The 19,888-nt window shown below is 41.5% G+C and overlaps 1 protein-coding gene across 8 annotated transcripts in view; it reads right to left on the bottom strand.

The window, feature by feature from the left end:
- The window catches only part of PMS1 (PMS1 homolog 1, mismatch repair system component), a 43,703-nt gene that overhangs the window by 20,992 nt on the left and 2,823 nt on the right, over positions 1 to 19,888 (bottom strand). For 7 of the 8 annotated variants that reach the window (XR_005267169.2, XM_027460969.3, XM_005011410.6 and 4 more), the window contains exons 3-6: positions 17,164 to 17,346; positions 15,106 to 15,208; positions 13,486 to 13,649; positions 2,788 to 2,904 (exon numbers count right to left, since the gene is read on the bottom strand). Coding sequence is in view for 7 of the 8 variants with exons in the window: in XM_027460969.3 (XP_027316770.3) it covers positions 2,788 to 2,904; positions 13,486 to 13,649; positions 15,106 to 15,208; positions 17,164 to 17,346 (567 nt within the window). In the remaining variant the exon portion in view is untranslated. The remainder of the gene's footprint in view (positions 1 to 2,787; positions 2,905 to 13,485; positions 13,650 to 15,105; positions 15,209 to 17,163; positions 17,347 to 19,888) is intronic. The other variant, XM_038182366.2, reaches the window with a different exon arrangement.

The following is a 19,888-nucleotide window of genomic DNA, read 5'->3' as shown; positions in this document are numbered from 1 at the left end:
TTGGAGAGGGCAGCCTCAGGATAATGGCCTTACTGCGGAAAAGGCAGTTGTAACTTCTCACAAGCTGGGATCCAGCAGCACTGGCTCGCCGACCTGCCCATGTGCTGCCCCACTGCAGGTTGCCCAGACAAATAGGAATGGGAACAGTGGGGGGCCGGTGCACAGCAGAGGCTGAGGTTCTGGACATACGGGAAAGGTTGGAGAATATTCTGGTAGCAGGGTGGATCGCAGAAGACAGAAATCAGACCTCGTTAGTTTTTCTTTTGGCAGAACCACTTGTATTTACTAAAAGCCGAGTGATCATGCATTTGAAACGGAATTTAAAATCCCTGGGACTTGGCCTATCCTTCCCATTCACCGACGTCACAGCAGCGATCTGCTCATGTGCTCCCTTATTCCCTCTTGACCTTGTAACAAGCATTCTGTGCTAAAGCTGGAGCGTTCTGGTCAGCAACGTTGCACAGAACCAAACACCACTGGTCAAGTTAAAGAGGTGTCAAATATCTCTTGGATGATTATCAGAAAACAACATGCAGCACTTCTAGATTTTGTCCTGCAGCTTTAGCACATCCTCTTTGAATGTTCCTCCCTTATGCTTCAAATTCCTTTTCCAATTTCCAAATATCCGTATAAATCTTTCACTTCAAACAGCATTTTTATATACAGACAACATTAAAACAAAACTGAAAGTCTCTAAATAAGACATTTAAGAAGCTGCCATATTTAGAAATGGCTGACTGCTGTTACTATTTAAAGCCACGTGGAATATCAGTATGCTCATTAAAAGTTAGTAACGATCCTAAAAGTAGTCATAATTACTAGAATTTTCTTATACAAAAGTTTTGTTTTTTTTTTAATTAAGGCAGAATTGCACAGACTGGAAAATATTAATTACTAAATACATACATGTATTAAAATCTATCTGTGTTAAGCAGACAATGTCTTCCTACAGTACTCACCTTTTTCCCAGAGGCTTGTGTACCTGCCAAATTTAACTTTCACACAACAGGAAAATTCCTAGGAATTCCATAGGAATTCCCTTCACTACAAAAATTTCCCAAATGAAGCTTCTCAGCCAAAATGGATCCACCCATTTCCAAGAATGGGGATGCAGAAAGCATAGATGCTGTTTTGCACATTAAAAGCTGACAATTCTTTATTTTCTTTCTACTTTGCGAGTAGTTCTTAATTTTTCCATGCTTTGGGGCCAACTTGAACTATGTTCTTGTTTCATTCAGTGCTCATAATGGAGACGTTTTAAAAGACTAGCTATCTGCAAACCCCGGGATCATTCACTGCAGAAGTTTTAAGTGTGCGGTTAGCAAGATACAGCTTACAAAAAGTTGTTTCTAACAACTCTGATTTTGCCTGCAGACTTTGACTTTGCAGTGAAGGATTAAGAAGCTACATAATGGACGAGTAGGAAATGAAAAGAATCAAGGAGCTGCTCTTTGGTCTGTGTACTGAATGAGACATGGGTCTAATAGGAAGGAAAATTGGCATATGTCTTGTCATTGAATACCTCTCCCAATTCCTGAACACAAGGGAGAAAGATAAGGGTTACGCAGGCAAGCTTAATTCTGTCATTTCAGTGTTTGGCTGCTTTATTTAGAAATGTCCACAGTTTCTGAATGTAGATCTGTGCAAGTGCAATATGCATGGATCACTTATACACCTATAAATGATGCACGTGGTATTTTACACACTATTTAGAGACAGAGAGAGAGATGGAATGTTCCCCAACTTCTATTCAAGGAATATGGATGCCTCATGATATAGCAAAGAGGTAACGTGAGAACCTGAGTGCCTCCTTCGAGCTAGTCCCTTCTAAATACCCCCATGTCTTCCCTGCAGAGCTCCCTGCGCTTGCCATATGAGGCACAGCCAAGTGGGCGCTCAGGTATGAGCAGAGCATCCGGACTTGTTCGGACAGAAACAGGAAAAACTTCTTCGTAAACCATAAGAAGCAACTTGGCTACTCCCCCCAGCCCCTCCCCACGCACTTCCCTGTGTGTAGACACCATGGGTATTCTTACAAACTCACAATTTAAGTCTGAATAAACAGTTTCTTCCAGCATGGCATTGTGTGTAATAGCCACTCTGACTTCACAGAAAAAAATAAAATCAACTTTCCAGGCTCAGCAGGAGGAAGCCTCTCCTTTATAAGAATGTCTGAGACAAAAATTGGGGTAAAAAAAAAAAAAGAAAATACTAGACAAAGGACAGTATCGTGGGGAGCTCCTTCAATTTCAACAGGAGCAAAGAAAGTTATGTGCATGAGAATTTTTGAAAGCTAGCTAGTATTTCCTTGACATGTAGGTTTATCATATATTTTGCACAACTTGCCTTCTAAGTATATGTTTATTTTACTGTTGAGGTGCCCCTGACTGAAACTGAGGAGATATTCTTTAGAAGATAAGGCTAAAAGGCCACGAGGATGAGAACGATATAAATGCCTAGTTATTAATCAAAGCACAACCTGCCTGCAGGCCAGGAATCCTAACTTAGACAGCTCTGAGCAATCAGCAATTCTGCATTTGTCATCACAACTGTTTTTACTGCCATTTGATCAGTGCCACATGAGTCCTGACTAGATGATTCTGGGAGTGCATTTTCAATCACCAAACCAATTAATTTTACAGAGAGAGCTGTAAGAGAATCAAATGTATTAATCAGACGTCAGTCTGGAGATAATGTTCTCTTTTTGAAAGTCTCCTTTCTGAGTGCTGATTTAGCTCCTCATTGACAGGCTTTAAGTGGATTTGGGAGAAGGAAGTTTAAACTCACCTCAGGATCTTCACAGCAGTGTTGAAAAGGTACCATACTGCCCATAACGGCTGTTCCCAGAACTGACATACAGGCCATTTTGTGATCTGACACCCTGGTCTTTTGCCAAATAACTGCCTGAAACAAATGGCACAGAGTCAAATTTTTGACATTATATTTATATTTGTTGAACTCAAGTCATGTCTATTAACATGCATATGCAACTGCACACATACTGTATATGTAACATTCTGTACTTTGACCCTCTTACATTCACAACTTTCAGTGTTAACACACACGATATGGTACTTTTTGGCATGTCTTCTCATGTTGTATTACTTATTTAGAGTCACAGCCATCAGAAAACCTAGGAGTTTGTATTCATGAATTTACGTGGCTAATCTGGACTTCTGCACTTGAAACAATTGCTAAAAAATAAATCAATAAAAACACCACTTTTCATCTAAGATACACAGCAGTGGGCTACGTATTTTTACCGTGCACACAAATTGAGGGTTTCTGATCTTTTTGGCATGATGGTCAGCATTTGAAGGTGGACCTTACACCACAATGCCTGTGGTATTTAAAATACATGAATAAGCCGTTTTTATAGAAACTGGGATGTTAGGGGTCCATTCACAGTTCTTGTCTGAATACTCTAGGTCTGTTTTTTAGAAAGGAAAGCAGTTTCTAAGGAGGTATCTCTGTGGAAAGCAGTTAGTTGTTTAATGACAGTTTTGTAAATGTTAGATAGAAGGATATCTGCTCTACTAAGCTACATACCTTACAATTCTGTTGCAAAGGTTTAATAAATACAGTACAGCAGTATAAACTGCAACTTGCATAAGAAAACTTTACCTGTTAAGTCCTCTTACGTACACAGAAAGTATTAGCTGCTTTGGGAAGTGAAATTTGGTCTCTCACTAATGAGAGGGAACAAATGACTGTATGAAACAGCCACAAATTTAACTCTGAACCTGCTTACTTTTACCACTGTATCTCAACAACAAAAAAATGGTGTTTAATTGGCTTTCCACTTCCTGGCAACTGAGTCTACTGGATTCTTTGTATCTGCTTTTCTCATTGTTAGCTGAGTCTATTTCACTGTGCAACATTCAAACATAAAAGGAAAGAAGTGTGGGAAGTTGCCCATTAAATCTGACACTACGATGCTAGTTTAAAAAGAGCTGTTTACATAGGCCCAATAAATTCAACATGAGTTCCCAGTATTCTGGTACAGGATGTCATGTGAAAGCACGGTGAGCAATGCACCAATCTCAAGAAACGCAATACAGAGCCTTAAAATTCCACCTGTCCTGTAGGATATTCGCTGGCCTTGAAGGGTGAATTCCACTGAAGAACACGGTGCTCTTGTAAAATGATATTCCCTTCTTACAGGACAGGTGGGATTTTAAAGCTTAGAGACTGGCGACCCTAAGACTGCTCCCCAATCTTGAATTTTCCACTTCCAAATTCACTCCTGCCTGAATCTAACTCACCTTCTGCACACATCCTGACACCGCGCTCACAGCCCTGCCATCATACAGCAAGCTGGAAAACCCCCCAAATAAAAGACAATTTACACCAGGGAGGGCAGAGAATACATAACGGGGTGAAGGAGAACCACGGGCCACATGGCCATGGCTCCGTGCTTCGGAAGCAGGCAGCAGCAAAGGACAGAGCGGGGCTGCCCAAGCCCGCTGTGCTCGGCCTCCCTCCTCCACACCTGCTGCACATCTCCTCGGAGACATTTCGAGTGATGAAAGAGTTGGTCGTCTTCTTTAGAGCTCCTCTTATAAAACATATCCTGTACTGTTGCTATTTTAAAACCGATTACTTAAAATGGAAACACAGAGTGCCAAACAATTTTTTCTTTACTGGGCACATTTTAAATTAAACGCTTGTGACCAAACAGAGAAAGACACTTGTTACGTGACTAATATAAACATCACGCTGCTTATTTTAGGTTATACTAGCGTGATGCCACAGGTACAGATATAAATCGTAGCTGCTGATTAATGCAAGGTTGTTATTACACTGTCTGACCTGCTGAATGGCTGATACACGGGCCTGTAAAAAGATCACTTCAGTAAAGTGCTTTTAAAAAGCCAGGGAACATGAGAACTTATTAAATGCAAACCTGCGAAAAGTAGATACTGCTAATGAGTTCAGGAGGTATTTTCTTCATTTGATTTTTGAGCTACCCACATATTTGTCAAATTTTAATACTGGGAACTTCAGAGAAAAATTTAGGAACTAGATACCATCCCCATTAAATTACCATTACCATACATTAAAGCCCACACACTAGAGAGGCAATGCAACTCCTCAAATTTTTATGCTAAGTAAACACAGAACAGTCTGTGTGCTCAGTTTTAGCCCTGACTGCATGTTCTGAAGCCACAAGGTAGGATCAGCCAATTCATTTAAAGAAAATGATTTCTGAGACCCTCTAGTCGTATCAACAGGCTTTAAAAAGAAAACTCCATTAAGCAACAATGACTACTCCGTTTCATTTATTTTACAAAGTGCCTGTTCCTGCAATACCCTCATTTTTTTAACCTTGATTATACCCTTTAGTTCAGCTAAAAATACACACCCCCACACACCCCTCATATTTTTTTTGTAGGTCATTTAACCTGGTGTCCAGGATGAGCCAAGGAAGAATCTGACTCTGGTCAGTATGATGACACTGCAAAAACAGCCTACTCGCAGATATATTATTACATACGGACCATCTTAGGGTTTGTTAGAGCCAGCCAAATATATCCCACCTCCCTCTCTTTTTCACTGAAGGGGATTACATGATCTAGATCTTATTAAAAAAGTCATAATGTATATCAAACTCTGTTGCACAGCCACACGTGCTTCATTTCCCTATCTGTATTTCTTCGGCCCCATCCAGCTCTAGACCACAGGTGTGTGTGGGCATCCTTTTGTGCAGGATGACAACAAACACATATGCATGCAGCAGGCCTCTCTGTTTCTTTTATGTTACCCATAGCCCAGAAGGATTCCTAGAAAAACATGAAACGACTGGAAAAAAAAAAGAGCATGCAAGCTCTTCCCATCGAGATCCGTGGTATTTGTCACTAAGGAGAGCAGTTCATCACTTGTTTCCTCAAAGACCCCAGGGAAGGCCCAAGGAAAAAATGCAGCCAAACAATCCTTCGTATTTTAGAGCTTCTACCAGCAGCCACAACGATCTGAGATCCCAGACAAAAGATAAGTCTTAGTAAGAGCTGAGGGCTGGATGCTGTTGCTGAAGATGGCTCGTGCAGTGCCAACAATGATGCCGAAAAAAATTCCTCCTGCTTACTTTACCTCTAGACGATGGCTGGAACTTAACCTGCCTCCTGTGGCACAATGGGGATTTTTGGATGAAAGGTGATGTGGACTTTCAGTACCCAAACCCAGTCTTCTTTGTTCATGTATTCTGTTGTTGGCATTGTGTTATTTATCCTGTTAATACCGTTTCAGGGTGTAAAGGTCCAGCAGAGCACGCACTGCACATGAACTGCAGATTGGTGACCTAAGGTAGCTCTGTTAAAAAAAACGTATTTCACAGGCTCACTAATTTTGTTCTACAGATTTCCAAAATCCTGTCTCCCTGGCACCTGAGACCTCACTTCAGAAAGTTAAATCTTTAGGTCTGTATGTGTCTTAGCTTTCCTGACTTAAAACTTGAGCCTGACAATTTATTAAGCTCCAAAACAACTGAAAATATCCCTGCCTACTTGCTAACACGGCGTATAAACAGGAACAAAGCCAGGCAGCCACAGCAAGAGTTTGAATTCGGCCGAAGTGAAACAAAGCCATCACCTTGTACCGTGTGTAACTGCTGCTGCTCGTGATGCACTGACACCCTGCTGCAAGGGCAGGCACGTTCTCTGCGGTGGAAGAAAATCTACCACCTAAGATGAAGAAGACACCGAGATAAAGACTCAACCACGTTATTTAAAATGCCAGCCTTGAAAAGTGGTGATGGTATTTGACCTGCTCCAGGCCATAACTGGTATCTTGTTTTAAAAAGCGTGGCAAGCTACCTTAAGAAAACAGAACTCCTGCATAATCCTCCCTTGAAAACAGAAATTGTGGCATTTTTGCAGTTCAGCTTACAGAAAAGCAATGCAACCCCTTACAAAATCCTAACTGATTTCTGCATACATTTTATATTTGCCTCTGGAGAATCTTTGCAACTGATGGTGGCTCAACCACCGGTGGAGGTAGAGAAGAGAAACTCAAGGCACTGTTTTTTTCCCCCCCATGCATAGGCATCAGCCATTACAGCTATCACAGAAATTTGATGAAAGGTAGCTATTTTCCACAGCACCCTTCATCCTAGAAATCCCGAAGAATTTCCTGCTCAGATTTCCCATTTGCGATATGAGAGCACCCGGCCGAGGAAGAGGCATTCTTGAGCATCGTGCCGTGGAGAAGTGCTCAGACCGTGGAGCTGGAAGGTAAATTATGAGAGGAACCAGGAGACAGGACAAGGAGCCAGGGCCCTCCACCTGCTAACACCTATCTTCACAAGCTTTCAAGAATTCCAAAGGCTGAGGCAGAAGTTCAACTTTTTTTTGGGCTGCTTTATCCACATGCGTTCTGCTATGGTGGATAGAGAAGTTCCATTTCCATATAAGAAAATAATAAGATAAAGAAGCAAACAATTCAACTGCTTAAAAAAACAAACAAACAAACCCAACAAACTACACAGTTTCTAATCCTAAATTGTCAGTTAAAGGATGCAACATCATCATAGTGATTTCCATGTCAAGAAGGGCGTTCAAAAGCCTTTTGAAGGGGGAACGTACCTAGCTGTGACTAAGTACATTGCTAAGGAAGAGGGAAAACTCCCCGGCGGCTTTGGAAACATCTTTTTTGTGCTAAGCTTTCAAGCGTACAACAAAAATGTGCAAGCCTTACAAGAGCTAAAGGCACATCGCAGGCACTGCAGCACACAGGGCGTATGTGAAACAGTAATTGTTTTGAGATTTCAGGCATATACTGTGCTGTCATTTGAAAAAAGTGATGGATGAGAAACTGGAAACCTCAGGGAATTAGTAATAGGATATAAAGCATTTCACCTCTAGGTCACCAGTTCAAATTCAACCAGGTTGGTAGCGACCAAAAGTAGTTACCATCTGGCAGCTGTTCTCTGGCTGATGTAAATTGAGTTGAGGGTCTCAGCGCATTTCCTAGTGGACAGGTGTCCACATCACAAAAAAAAACATAATTAACTCTCTGTTTGGCTTTCGCTGCAAAGCCACTGAGCACTGAATGGAAGAAAAGACTGAACTGTACTCCAGGTCAGCACGAAAACACGTTGGCTGCAAAGCACTGCAGATTCTTAATCGTAATTCCCCTTTACATTTTAAAACATAGATTAGGGAAGGAGTCAATTTATCATCATTACATTAACGGGAGCAGCCTTTCCAACTCCAGGAAGAGCTTGAGTGCTGCTGTTTCTGCTCAGCGTAGACTTCTTTTTAGCATGCAGCTACGACAGAGTTTGGAAGCACAGCGAATGAATCTGAAGTGCAAACCTGCTATTAAAAATGGTGAATTTACCCTAATGCACAACTCTGGTTATCCCAACCCTAAAAACAAACAAACAAAAAAGCCCGGTTACTACAGAAAGCAAACTGTTACTGTGCTCATGGACACAGACTGGGGGTGGTCAAGGCTGTCCTGTAAGAGGAGACTAATTGTAAAGCAAAAACTTGAGCTTATAGCAGAGAGTAACATGGCATTTCCTCACAAAGAACTAAAAGGTTAAGTAACTGCAACCCAAACCAGGCATCACATACATGCCAAAAAAGGCTGTTTCCAAATGTTACGTAAAGCTGATGTAAATCATTAAGAAGCATCTCCCCACATGGCACACGCTCCAACTCATCACCCAACAGCATCCCTCGGTTTAAGGCCAAGCACAGCCACAAAAGGGGTCCGGGTAAGAATCACACCCACCCTCACAAGGGCTACGGAGGGGGCCACTGGCACCCCAGAGGTGTGAGCAGAGCGAGCAGAGAACAGCTGGGGGACACAGCTGGAGCGGAGCTGAGGTTCAACGTGATGGAACACCGGGGCGTTTCTTCAACATCACCAGCTTCTGGGGCTGCCGTGGGCTACAGATGCCGTGCAGCAAAGAGCACAAAAGCTGCTGTTGTGGGGCTGAGCCCTGCGGCACCTCCCGCGAAACGCAGCCCGAGCCCGGAGGTGGCCAGAAGATGGCATCTCGGGCTGAAGGGTTTGCTGTGGGTGAAGCGGTAGCTGACTCCGGAATGTTCTTCGCACGCCTTCAGATAATGTTAACTTTAAATAAACTTGCTGAATACTCATGTAAATTATTTCCATTTGGCTGTCTCATTATTCAATATGCTTTCAAGGAACATGGTGATGAAAGAAGAAAAATACCTCTTTCTAACATAACCATACTGGCAAGAGGATCAACATTATCAGTATTCAAAGAATGTCTTGGCAGGATAAACCTTCATAAAAAGAAGGAGCACGAGCTAATCCAAGTTGTCAAAATAGCAATAGGACTTCAAGGGTTGATCTGCAAAGTGATTCATTATTTATTGCTAATGCAAACAAAACACTCCGAGCAGAAACAGCAACCAACTATTTCCTATCAGAAAGTCACTGACAAAGAGTACACGAGAAATAAACCCTGGGAGAATTGATAAAAGGAGATCTGCTTTTCTTGCTAGGAAACAACTCAAAGGCAGGAAGAGTATCGCTCTTCATAGAAAGCAAACCAGACATTTAATGGATATATTTTCATTTGTACTAACACGGATGTGAAATGTGGTATAACAGCAAGGAAAAAAACATGGAAATTTCACTGAAAAGCATAAGATGAACACCATTAAAATCAATGTAGTGGAAATACAGCACGCAATGCGTTGTGGATCCTAAAAATGTATATACATTCAACAGCTCAATAAGAAGCCTGACTTTCCAAAATGGATTTCTTCTAGAATCAGTAAGACAACCATTTTCAGATGCCGAACTTCAGACACGTTAATGAAACTTTCAGCCTCATTACGTTACATATTCTTCCTCAGTAAAGTGAGAGCTGTGCTTTCTTCCATTCTCCTTTCATTTCGTATAAAATGCAGGACTTTAAGAAGGATTATTGTAAAATATACTGCTTTTGTCACTTATTTTCAAGATCTTTTAAAAACACATGTTGTTCTACCCTTTCTACTTTTTTTAACCCATCTTTCCTCGTCTCCTTCTGCAGTACCTCATCTCTGCTACCTTCTTGCTCTTTTAAGCCTTGGAACCTGATCTCACTCCTGACGTGTATCATCTTCTATTGCAGCAGAAAGTATTGGCTCAGCCTCAAGAATTTGGGATTCTAGGAACTTGTTTGAATAATTGAACATACAAATTTTTTTTTTCAAGTAATATATAATCCACGAGCTCCATGAAAAATAAAGCTGTTCTAAGAAGTTGATTCCTGGTACATGCCAAACAAATACAACAGCCACCAAAAAAATAAAAAAGACAACCTGACTCAGTAGAGTATTACCCTAACACACACATCCTGTAGCATCATATAGGAGATGCATCTTCTGATCTGAATTAATAATTGTAATGACAATAATATTTAGCATCTGAAGGAAAATGAATTGCATGTAGACTTGTTGAAAGTAGTCATGCACTGGAATTACACAATTCCAAATTTCTGAAAATGCACAGTGCAATAGGCAATTTTTATTTTGCAAGGAATGACAGCAGTAGACACACAGGAATATGCATTCATTTGTTTTAAATAGTTTGAACATTATTTTATAGCAGTTTTGAAGCACAGACAGACTACACTTTCTATATGATTTCTTTGGCCTTTGATATTTCCAGCTCAGCAACAGCTACTGAGCGACCTCTTGTGTTGAAAAATGTCTGAGCAGTTTTTTTTTTAAAAAAAAAACTAGTTTTTATTTTAAATAAATCAAATTAATATAGGGCCAGCAGTGCTAAATGAAGAGCTGAAAAAATCAGCACTACTTTTGCCATTACAATGAATATATACTGCCTGCAGAAAGCAGTTGTACTGATTTACTTTACCAAATAAGCCTACCCAACCATGGTACTGGAGAATTTACCTCTGAAGCAGAGAGGACAGGATGCCTTCACACATTCCCAGCAACTGGAAACCAAGTGGTTTGGAGCACAGATGCATCACTTCCTAAGCTAGGTTGAGACTACTGCCTGAAATGAGCTTCAAGTAGCCATTAAACGTTTTTTCAAGTACTGCTACCCTCCCATGGCAAAGAACACAGCGACAACTAAAGCAATTCTCTTGTCTCTTCCTTCCTTTTTATATCAGAGACTCATGCCAAACCATGTAATATCCTCTATTCCTAAGACTACTGGTCTGCAAAAGTATCACACATGCCATTAGATAATAATACATAATTCTTTTTTTTTTTTTTAAACATGATCACAAAGACCATCAGTTCCCATACCATACACGTCCTGATCATTGCTTTCCCCCCCTCAAAGTTTTTTTTTTCCTCCAGCTTGCTGTTCTCCCACACTTTGAAGTACAATGTCACTATCAGAAAATATTTCACTGTCAGAAAAAATGTTTGTATGTGTACAGAGTTAACCTGGTAACAAAATATCCCTAAAAAGCATTTCCTAACCATTACCTCCAACAAAACCAAAGCAGCTTACAGGACACTGTACAGGTTGCATTCCTTCTCGTTGGTCAGCAAAAGGACAGGTTGGTAGAACAGAGCCATTTACATCTTCATGCATTTCTTTCAGCTTTAAGTGGGTTTTAGATACCACAAAGAACTGAACAGTGATGTTGCAAAATGAGATCATTACCAAGTCCACTGCTCAATGAAAAAAAAATACTACTGGGTCCTTAAGTGAATTTTCAAGGCTAACGGCTTGCAGGAATCTATTTTGCCACCTGAGCACAGCCAGCATCAAAAACATGTAATGCTTACTGTCTCAACATTTTCCTTGTAAGTACCATGAAAGAGACGTGACCAACTTGCACATTATTGTCACTGCATTAAAATAGACATTAAAAAAAAAAAAAAAGCTATGTAATAACCTAATCAAGGGGGATGAAACCAAAACGCCATAGAAATCATTCACAGCCTGTCAGTAGCAATCTCACCGCTGCTCCCCTTCTCATTTTTCCACTCCTCAAAAATCACTGCTTCCTTACCCAGGAGACATGTTCCTATGCCTCTCTGCCAACATCCAGAGGCATCAATAGGAATTTCCAAACAGACTGGAGCACGCAAACTCTAAAAGCAACCATGCAATAGATGCCTAGATCAGCAAGGTCAGCTGAGCAACCATGCTATGTACAATAAGCAAGGCATTTCCCAACACAGCATATCAGACTTAGGATCTGTCATAGAAGATAACAAGCTACAGTTGCCACACAGGGGAAAAAAAGGTCGACAGAAGGTACGGTAATAAGCCCTTGTAGTAACCAAGAACCATAAACAAAAGCCCCAGCTTAACCACAGAAAAATTGTACCACATCCATCAGAGAGAGCAAAAACCAAGCCACCAATTAAATATTAAATTATTTTTATTAACCAACATTTAAGACCAATCCTGTGAAGCACTGCTAGATATGTCAGCGAGCTTAACACAATTTATGAAGTAAAAAATCCTGAGGTGTCTCTGGTTTCGAGCTTTCTGTAGTCTCCATGAAATATCACTGAATGTAGTTACTCAGTGTTGGAATACCAATTCCGTAGCCACAGGGCTAGCTTTTTGGTATTCACCACATCTACACTTTGATATTTAGAAATACATACCTAAATCTGATCAAAATATGTTCTACAACTCCAGAAACAGATGGACAATCTGCTGTCTTTTCAAGAAAGCACAGTGTAATTCACCATTTCCCCTGAAAAGGAACTCCTGTGTGAATGTTTGGTTGACAAGCAACCAATCCAAACCGAGCAATAAACGGGGAAAAAAACAAGGTCAACAACCAGAAGTTTAGAATAGAAGAATTGCTGAGGGGTCTGGCCACAAGATGTCACTCTCGACTTTGTGGCAACTCGGGAATTCATCAGTGTAACTTCCCTCTGGTGTGTCAAAAGCAGGAGCACAGCCAGTAAAATTAGCTATGGGAAATTGAGGTCAGGTAAAGGAGACATGCTTGAGGTGTCACTTCTGTAGCTGTGTGTTAAAATTACTGTTCAGTAACCTGTGAAGTCAAAGTAGCCTCCAAGAAGCCTCTCAATTTGTTCTCTCAATTTCAACCAACAAGCTCAACTAAAGCTTGTTGTTACAACACGTTACTCTTACACCCATGTAGCAATCTGTTTTGAAATTTTCAGCTTTTAAAAATAAAACCATCATTATGCATTGAGCTCTTATGACTCAGCACACAGCAAGCTACTTGCATGTGCTATAGGTTAACACTTGAGTGGGCCCTTTGTCATCGTAAGATCCGAGTTCTTTGTTCAGCAAACACCAGCTAAAAATAATGTTTATACTTCATACCAATATATCTGTTGGAGCAGGACAAAAGGCAGAGTGTGGGTTTTAGGAGTTTAAGATTAAAATCTGTAACCATTGTAACACATACATATATAGAACAAAGAAACGTGGAAGTCCAAAAGCAACCTATGATGAAAGAAACTTCCTAACTATTTGATGAACTTCATGAATTCCTCAGAAACTGAGCCTTAACATAGCTGACAGAGAAATAGTCATTAGTACCTTATTATGTGAAAAGATTATCCTCAGCTCTGGTTTTATGATGCCATATGCTATCAGAAGATCTTGGATTTTTTTCAGTTCTTCCTTGCATTTTCTATTTGTTGAGTAAAACTGTTTTCTTACAGGAAGGTTCTTAAACAACTTGAGGACTGTCACTGTTGTACCTGCAAGCATGTGAGAAAAAACAAAACAAGCAGAAGTTACATTGAGTAAACAATTTTTTTTTTGCACTTGAAGAGGACTGTATGCAGCCCACTGCATACAAATAACTCCAAGTAACACTACATTACATTGTATCAGCTCGAGGAGAAGAAATATAACAAGTTAGTAGTCATCTCACCAAAATCAGTGCCAACAGACCTCACTCACAAGCTTTGCTTCCCCTAATGTACCTCTGCTCAAGGCACAGTGCCTGACAAAAAGAAGGGTATTAATCTACCAATACAACCATAAAAATTCCTAGTTGCCAAGTTAGATAGTTCCCACAGAATTCATTTTTCAACAGCAATTGTTTCACAATTTTGACAGAACACACAGTAACGCAACTTACAGGCTCCAGACCAGGATTTCTGGCTGTGGAAAAGACTGCAGACTAAATCCTAAAGAGATTTCCTGGTTAAAATTAGCTCTCTGAGATGCAGACTTTTCAGATTCAGGCCTTTCTTTGGGATTTGTCCATTGACTAGCCCTAGGCAACTGCTTCTGACTTAATGGCTCCCTGCTGCCAGTCAGCAGACTGACAAGGAAGAGACAGGTCTGGCAGCCAGGCTCCCCTCCGGGTGTACGAGGCACTCCTTGCTTCAGGGGGCAAGAATATTGACAAGCAGCTTCTGTGGCTCAGCTGGGATGTACTGAGGGTGAGAACAGAGGTACCTTCACAGACAAGCAGCGACTGCTTCCTCAGAAGCCCACCTTAGTCACAAGAAGGGAGCAAACAGCACCTCCTCTGGGAGCACAGACCTGCTGGAGCGTGTATGTGAGGAGACAACGCTGTCTTCAACAGTCCTCACCGGGCAACAATCAGCCAACCAGAGCTAACAGCAGAACAAATGCTGCCCCAAACCCACACCAAGTCTGAAGCACCAAGGCCACCTCAGAGGTGAGGGCAACCTTTATCTTTCACACCAACATGCACAAGGATCTCTATGACATGCCCTTCCGGGCAGGTTAAAAATAACTGAGGCTTTGCTCAGTTGGTCCTACAGCCACACTGCTTCCAGCTACTCCCTCGTGTACAGGACAGCAACTCTTCCTCCTTTAAACAAGGGTTTTGCAATGCACAGGAACATTATTTTTGTCCTCAACAAGTCTTTCATGTAGAGTCTGTGCCTGGACCTGGGGGCACAGAAATTTTACAGCTTTTATTTCCACTCTGCCAGCTCGAAGAAGAGAGTCAGAGAAGGAGACGCAAGTTTCTAATTGCTATCTAAGGCAACTTCCAAGACATTCTCATGATAACAACACGTTCTCAGCTGACAGACATAAGGCAAGACACGTTTACAGCTGCCAAGATTTCACACTCAGCCTTCAAGTATAGAACAGATATTTCAACATCAAATAAGAGCCCCAGAGAAACAAAAAACACCTGTCCGAATGCAACGCTAGAGCGCGGCATCCTACCTTGTCCAAGATGGGAAGGCCTTTGGGAAGTTATATGCCCACTGTTATCCAGCGTATACTGAGTGCTGACACTATCAGCAGCTGTCTTTGTTGTGATCAAAACCTGTAAATAGTAAAAATAAATCATGTTAACCAAGGATTCCCAAAGATCAGAAGGGGCTTAGATAAGCTTTGCTTCCACTCTAACCATCACGTTGTGTTAGTCACCATGATTACATTTAATGAGTTTATAAAACTCTTCTACAGGTGTTTTCACAGTCACAGAACACATCCAGCATTATCACTCAGTTTTTCCATCCATTTAACTAGAAGCCACGCATTTCTAACAGCGTGACGAAGTGTAAGGTATCCCTGGTGCCTACCAGGCACACTTCTTTGTCTTCTATTCTGAACAGTTTAAAGGAACAACTAAATCAACCAACCAGTTTGCACTTCCATCCCTCACGAGAGAAGACATACTGTGACAGCTACGTGGGATTACACAGACCCAACTACTATCAAACAAACCCAATATTATCTTTCCACACCCAACTGTATCTAGCAATCACACAGTAGTATGTTTTGTAAGCTATTAAGGTAATACTCCGATCATCTTTAGCAAGACCAATCGCACACTAGAAGTTCAATCAAACTGCACCTCCCTGAGTTCAGGTACCAAGATTTTGAGTGACAGAGCCACTATGCTTGAACCGCCCGAGAGACAAAGGTTAGCAACTCCTACAGAGCTTCAGGATGTTCTGGTTTATTCTAGTTTCTCGTCCAAATCATTCTGAGTTCAACCTATAATTGATTAATTGGAAATGACAATATTACAGACATGGTTAAGGGCCAATAGTACAGTGCCTCTTAACTGAAACTTCAGGGGGCAGTTTGGGTAGGCTGAATGCAATTAACACCAAGAGCATTTAATTAATGTAATTACTGATCCATGGATTAAAGAAATGCCTATTAAAGTACTTAATACACTCATAGCAACTCCCATCTCTTACGAAACACAACCTGGAGCTGCTTAAATGCTCAGAGCAGATGGCATCCTGTTCTGACAACTTGTCTGCAGGAGCCAGTGATTGAGGGCTGGCATCGCCTGTCAAAACACCAACACTTCTGAAAACATCTTTGGAAATCTCCATCCACACACACAACCCACTCCTGCGAACGTAACCGAAGGTAGCACGGAGTCAGGCACTCTCACCCCCTGACACCTCTCCTGACCTTGATGGTTGACACTTCCCATCAGACACTGACACCAGAACCTTCCTGCGGGATCTAATCCTTGGCAGGCTTAGGAAGAAGAACCCCAAACTTGATGGTGGCACAGCACACGGACAGAAAGGCAGAGCACAATGGAACATGCAGACGCCATGTCCTTCACATGCAGTACGAACATTGCTGGGATGGTTTGGAACTAACGTGGCTGCTTTTAGTCAACAGCTTACGTCTGAAGCGTCCGTACCCTGTCAGCATCAGGTAACACAAACACCGGGCTCAGACTGGGGCAGGCCAGGGTGCGGGTTCCTGTTTACTCCTCAGGACAACACCAGGTTTGTGCAACTGCTGCCATACACATGTCAAGGAGCGACGTGGAGCCCAGCAAGATCCCATGACTGCTGCTCACCTAGATAACATCAAGGCAGAAATCCTCGCTGCAACTGCAGCTATGTGGGCCATCAGTGCCCTGAGTGAATCCTCCTGGCCACTACCTTCTGCTTCTTACTTTGACGTAGCTTAATGCAAGGAGCAAACACAGCCACACTCTTAGACTTTACATTTTCTGTTAACGCTACAAAAGGTCAAACCAGTGTTCCAAGCAATCACGTATCTATCTATACCCTGACACAAAAGAAAAGGACAAAGAAACACGAAGCAACCCATCCCTGCTCCATTCTGGCTGAGACGACTTCTTGGGTAGAGAAAGGCAGCACACGCAAGGCAGACTGTTCTGGCAGCCTGGATAGAGCCTGTTTTCTGAACAATTTCAACACTTTACACTGATATTTTATTAAAGCTTTCACAGACACGCGCAAATCACAGAAGTCCAGACACACAGCAACTGCTCACCTCTGATATGCAACAAATTGATCCCAGGGCTTCCCCACGAAAACCATACGTTGTCAGCTTTTCAAGATCCTCAGAAGAGCTAATTTTTGAGGTGTAGTGTTTAATGGCCATAACTGGAACATCAGTGACCTTGACTCCACTGCCATTGTCTCTTACTTCTATTTTGTTAAACCCATAATTCTCCTCAAAAAGAAAAAAAAAAGAAATTTATCACAGACAAATGAATTAAGGCACCAAAAACCAGTTAAAAATACTGCTTCCCTCTTTTAATATTACATGTCAATCTGCGTGATTCACCTTTATGTGTATGTGATACATATTTTACCGGTCTGATTTAAATACTTCTCATTTCAATAAGCACCTGCATAAATAGTTACACCTCTGAAAACCCAGGTAATTAGAACAAATAAATGAAAGATGGAATTCAGATTCTGTAACAGCCCCAGCAAACAAATGCTTCCTTCCAGCTATATCATAATCTGCAGGTGTAAATCACAGCCAAAGAATTCACAAGCCAGGAGGTTAAAGTAATTAGAGCTGCAGGATCACTAACTAAACTTCTTTTACAGAAACCATGTGTGGCTCTTTGAAAAGATTATGATGTGACATGCAGAAAAGCACGCTGTACTGTGTGGTACATCTAGGAACCTTAAAACAGGTTTTACTTAGAAAAAACATCTTGAGTGAGTGGCTACCGTGGTTCCAGAGCATGCTGACACTGCAGAGCACATGGTGGGTGATCACAGAAAGATCAACAGAACTAACTTTGTTGTTCCACCTGGACGTATGCTAGAAGCAGTTAAGAAAAACAGGATGTACTCCCAGGGTTATTTCTCAAGGTAAAAAGTAATGCAACTCAAAACAAAAGGAAGGCATCTAAAGATAACACATGTATTCACATATAACCTGCATTATGAAACAGCAAAAGCCTCTGAGGCAGGCAGAGAATTATAAATATTTAGTTAATTGATATACAACAGAAATGTTGGTAGTTTTTGCTTTCAGTATTAATGAATATTGCTAAAGTTATCTTCAGGTGAAAAACAATGCTTCTGCTTATATTTGAGTCAAACTCCTACTGGGAAGCAACATGGAAACTGTGATGTACCTCAGCTGGACTTAAAAACACGTCGGGACATAAAAAGGGGAAATGTTCCACTCCACTGCAGTATGCAACAAGGCAGGGTTTGGGTTTTGCATTTTACCATGAACAACCGCCTTCAATTCTGACACTTGTCGTTCATCTGCTTTGGAAAACAGTGAGCAGATTTATCTTCTTCGCAACGTTACTGATTGGTTTTCTATTTCATTTCTAATGTTATTCATTTTTACTCACGCACATTGTCTTAAAATATTAGTGTATAAACTTTGCATTTTGTTAACACCTTCCACTTGTGCTCCACGGCCTTAATCCCATGTGATGCTATGAGATGTTTACGCTATTCTAACAGACCACTGATGCCAAGCCATGTGGTTCAGCTCCCTCCTCTTTCACTCACGACTGCATGGACCCATCTCTGCTTCAGCTACAACTCTCTGAAGATCAGTTCAGCTCATTACACTGGCACAACACAGTCCATCTTTCTTGCTGGTCTTTTGCATTAGCGAGATGAACTGATCACGAGAGGCAGAAAGGTCTAGCAGTATCAAGCACAGGGTTTTAGGTCCTTGCTTTTCAGGTGCCTCGATGGATCAGCTGTGTAGTGTAACCTCTCATCCTGAGCTACGCTTCTGCTGAGAGCGATCTAAGTATTAGAGCTCCCACTTCTCACGCTGGAGAAAAAGGAACAGAAACAGCCTGCCTTTTACAACAGCCATTTCATGTAACAGCAGCAAACCTGCAGCTAAGATCCATACTTTCTGAATCCCACCTCTGCTCCAAATACTAACATAGGCTGTGGCTCATCTCTCTGTTTAATTACAACACACGGGTGTAAATCAGACTTCAAAGATTAGTCTCAAATTCCCGTCGCTAGAGCTCAGTCAGTGAAATCGATAAAACCAACGCCCGAGGAGTCTCTGCATTCATACACAAGCAATTATATTGCTTAATCAACAGTTTTTAGCATACTTCAACCTGAACCCAGGGCATCTTGTCAAAAATAAAACCATTGCTCTACATATGCTTATTGCACAGTCACGCTACTGAGGCAGTTGACCCTGCTGCTCACAAGGCAAGCTCCAGCGTGTTTGTCTTTCTAATAGCAACAGAGCTGAGGCTCAAATTAATAACTAGATAACACGTAACATCTTGGCCACAGTTCAGTTTTTGATTAAATGACTAAGTTTTTATTGTAATGAAAGCAGTACCACGTTATCTAGAGCTACAGTACGAGCTGATGTGTTCCCCGGTCTTGTCTAAAAGCCATCTGACACACCACGCGAAGACAACACCACCTATTGGAGTTTGGTCAGCCAAGAAGGCAACAGGAATACAACCCCAGCCAAAGCTTCCTGCTACAGCTTGCCACTGCAAAGGCTTCTACCTGCAAACCACCTCACCTGCAGGTTACCTCCTGCCTGACTGTAAAAAAAAAAAAAAAAAAACAAACCCTCAGTAAGCCAGTCTAGCAGTGAAACTCAAGTCCAGCATCTTTTAAAACGAGCTATTAGTCAGAAAAAAATTTATGAGTAAGAAAAGAAGTATTAAATAAGCTGGCAATTCTTCTCAAGACACACTCAGCAGCACAAACACAACTTGTCGTTTCAGTGGGGCCTCAGAACA

The sequence above is a fragment of the Anas platyrhynchos genome, chromosome 7 (assembly GCF_047663525.1).
Source record: "Anas platyrhynchos isolate ZD024472 breed Pekin duck chromosome 7, IASCAAS_PekinDuck_T2T, whole genome shotgun sequence".
Classification (NCBI taxonomy): Eukaryota; Metazoa; Chordata; class Aves; order Anseriformes; family Anatidae; genus Anas; species Anas platyrhynchos.
Note: the sequence above shows the minus strand (reverse complement) of the source record. Positions and strands in the feature narration are given on the sequence as shown.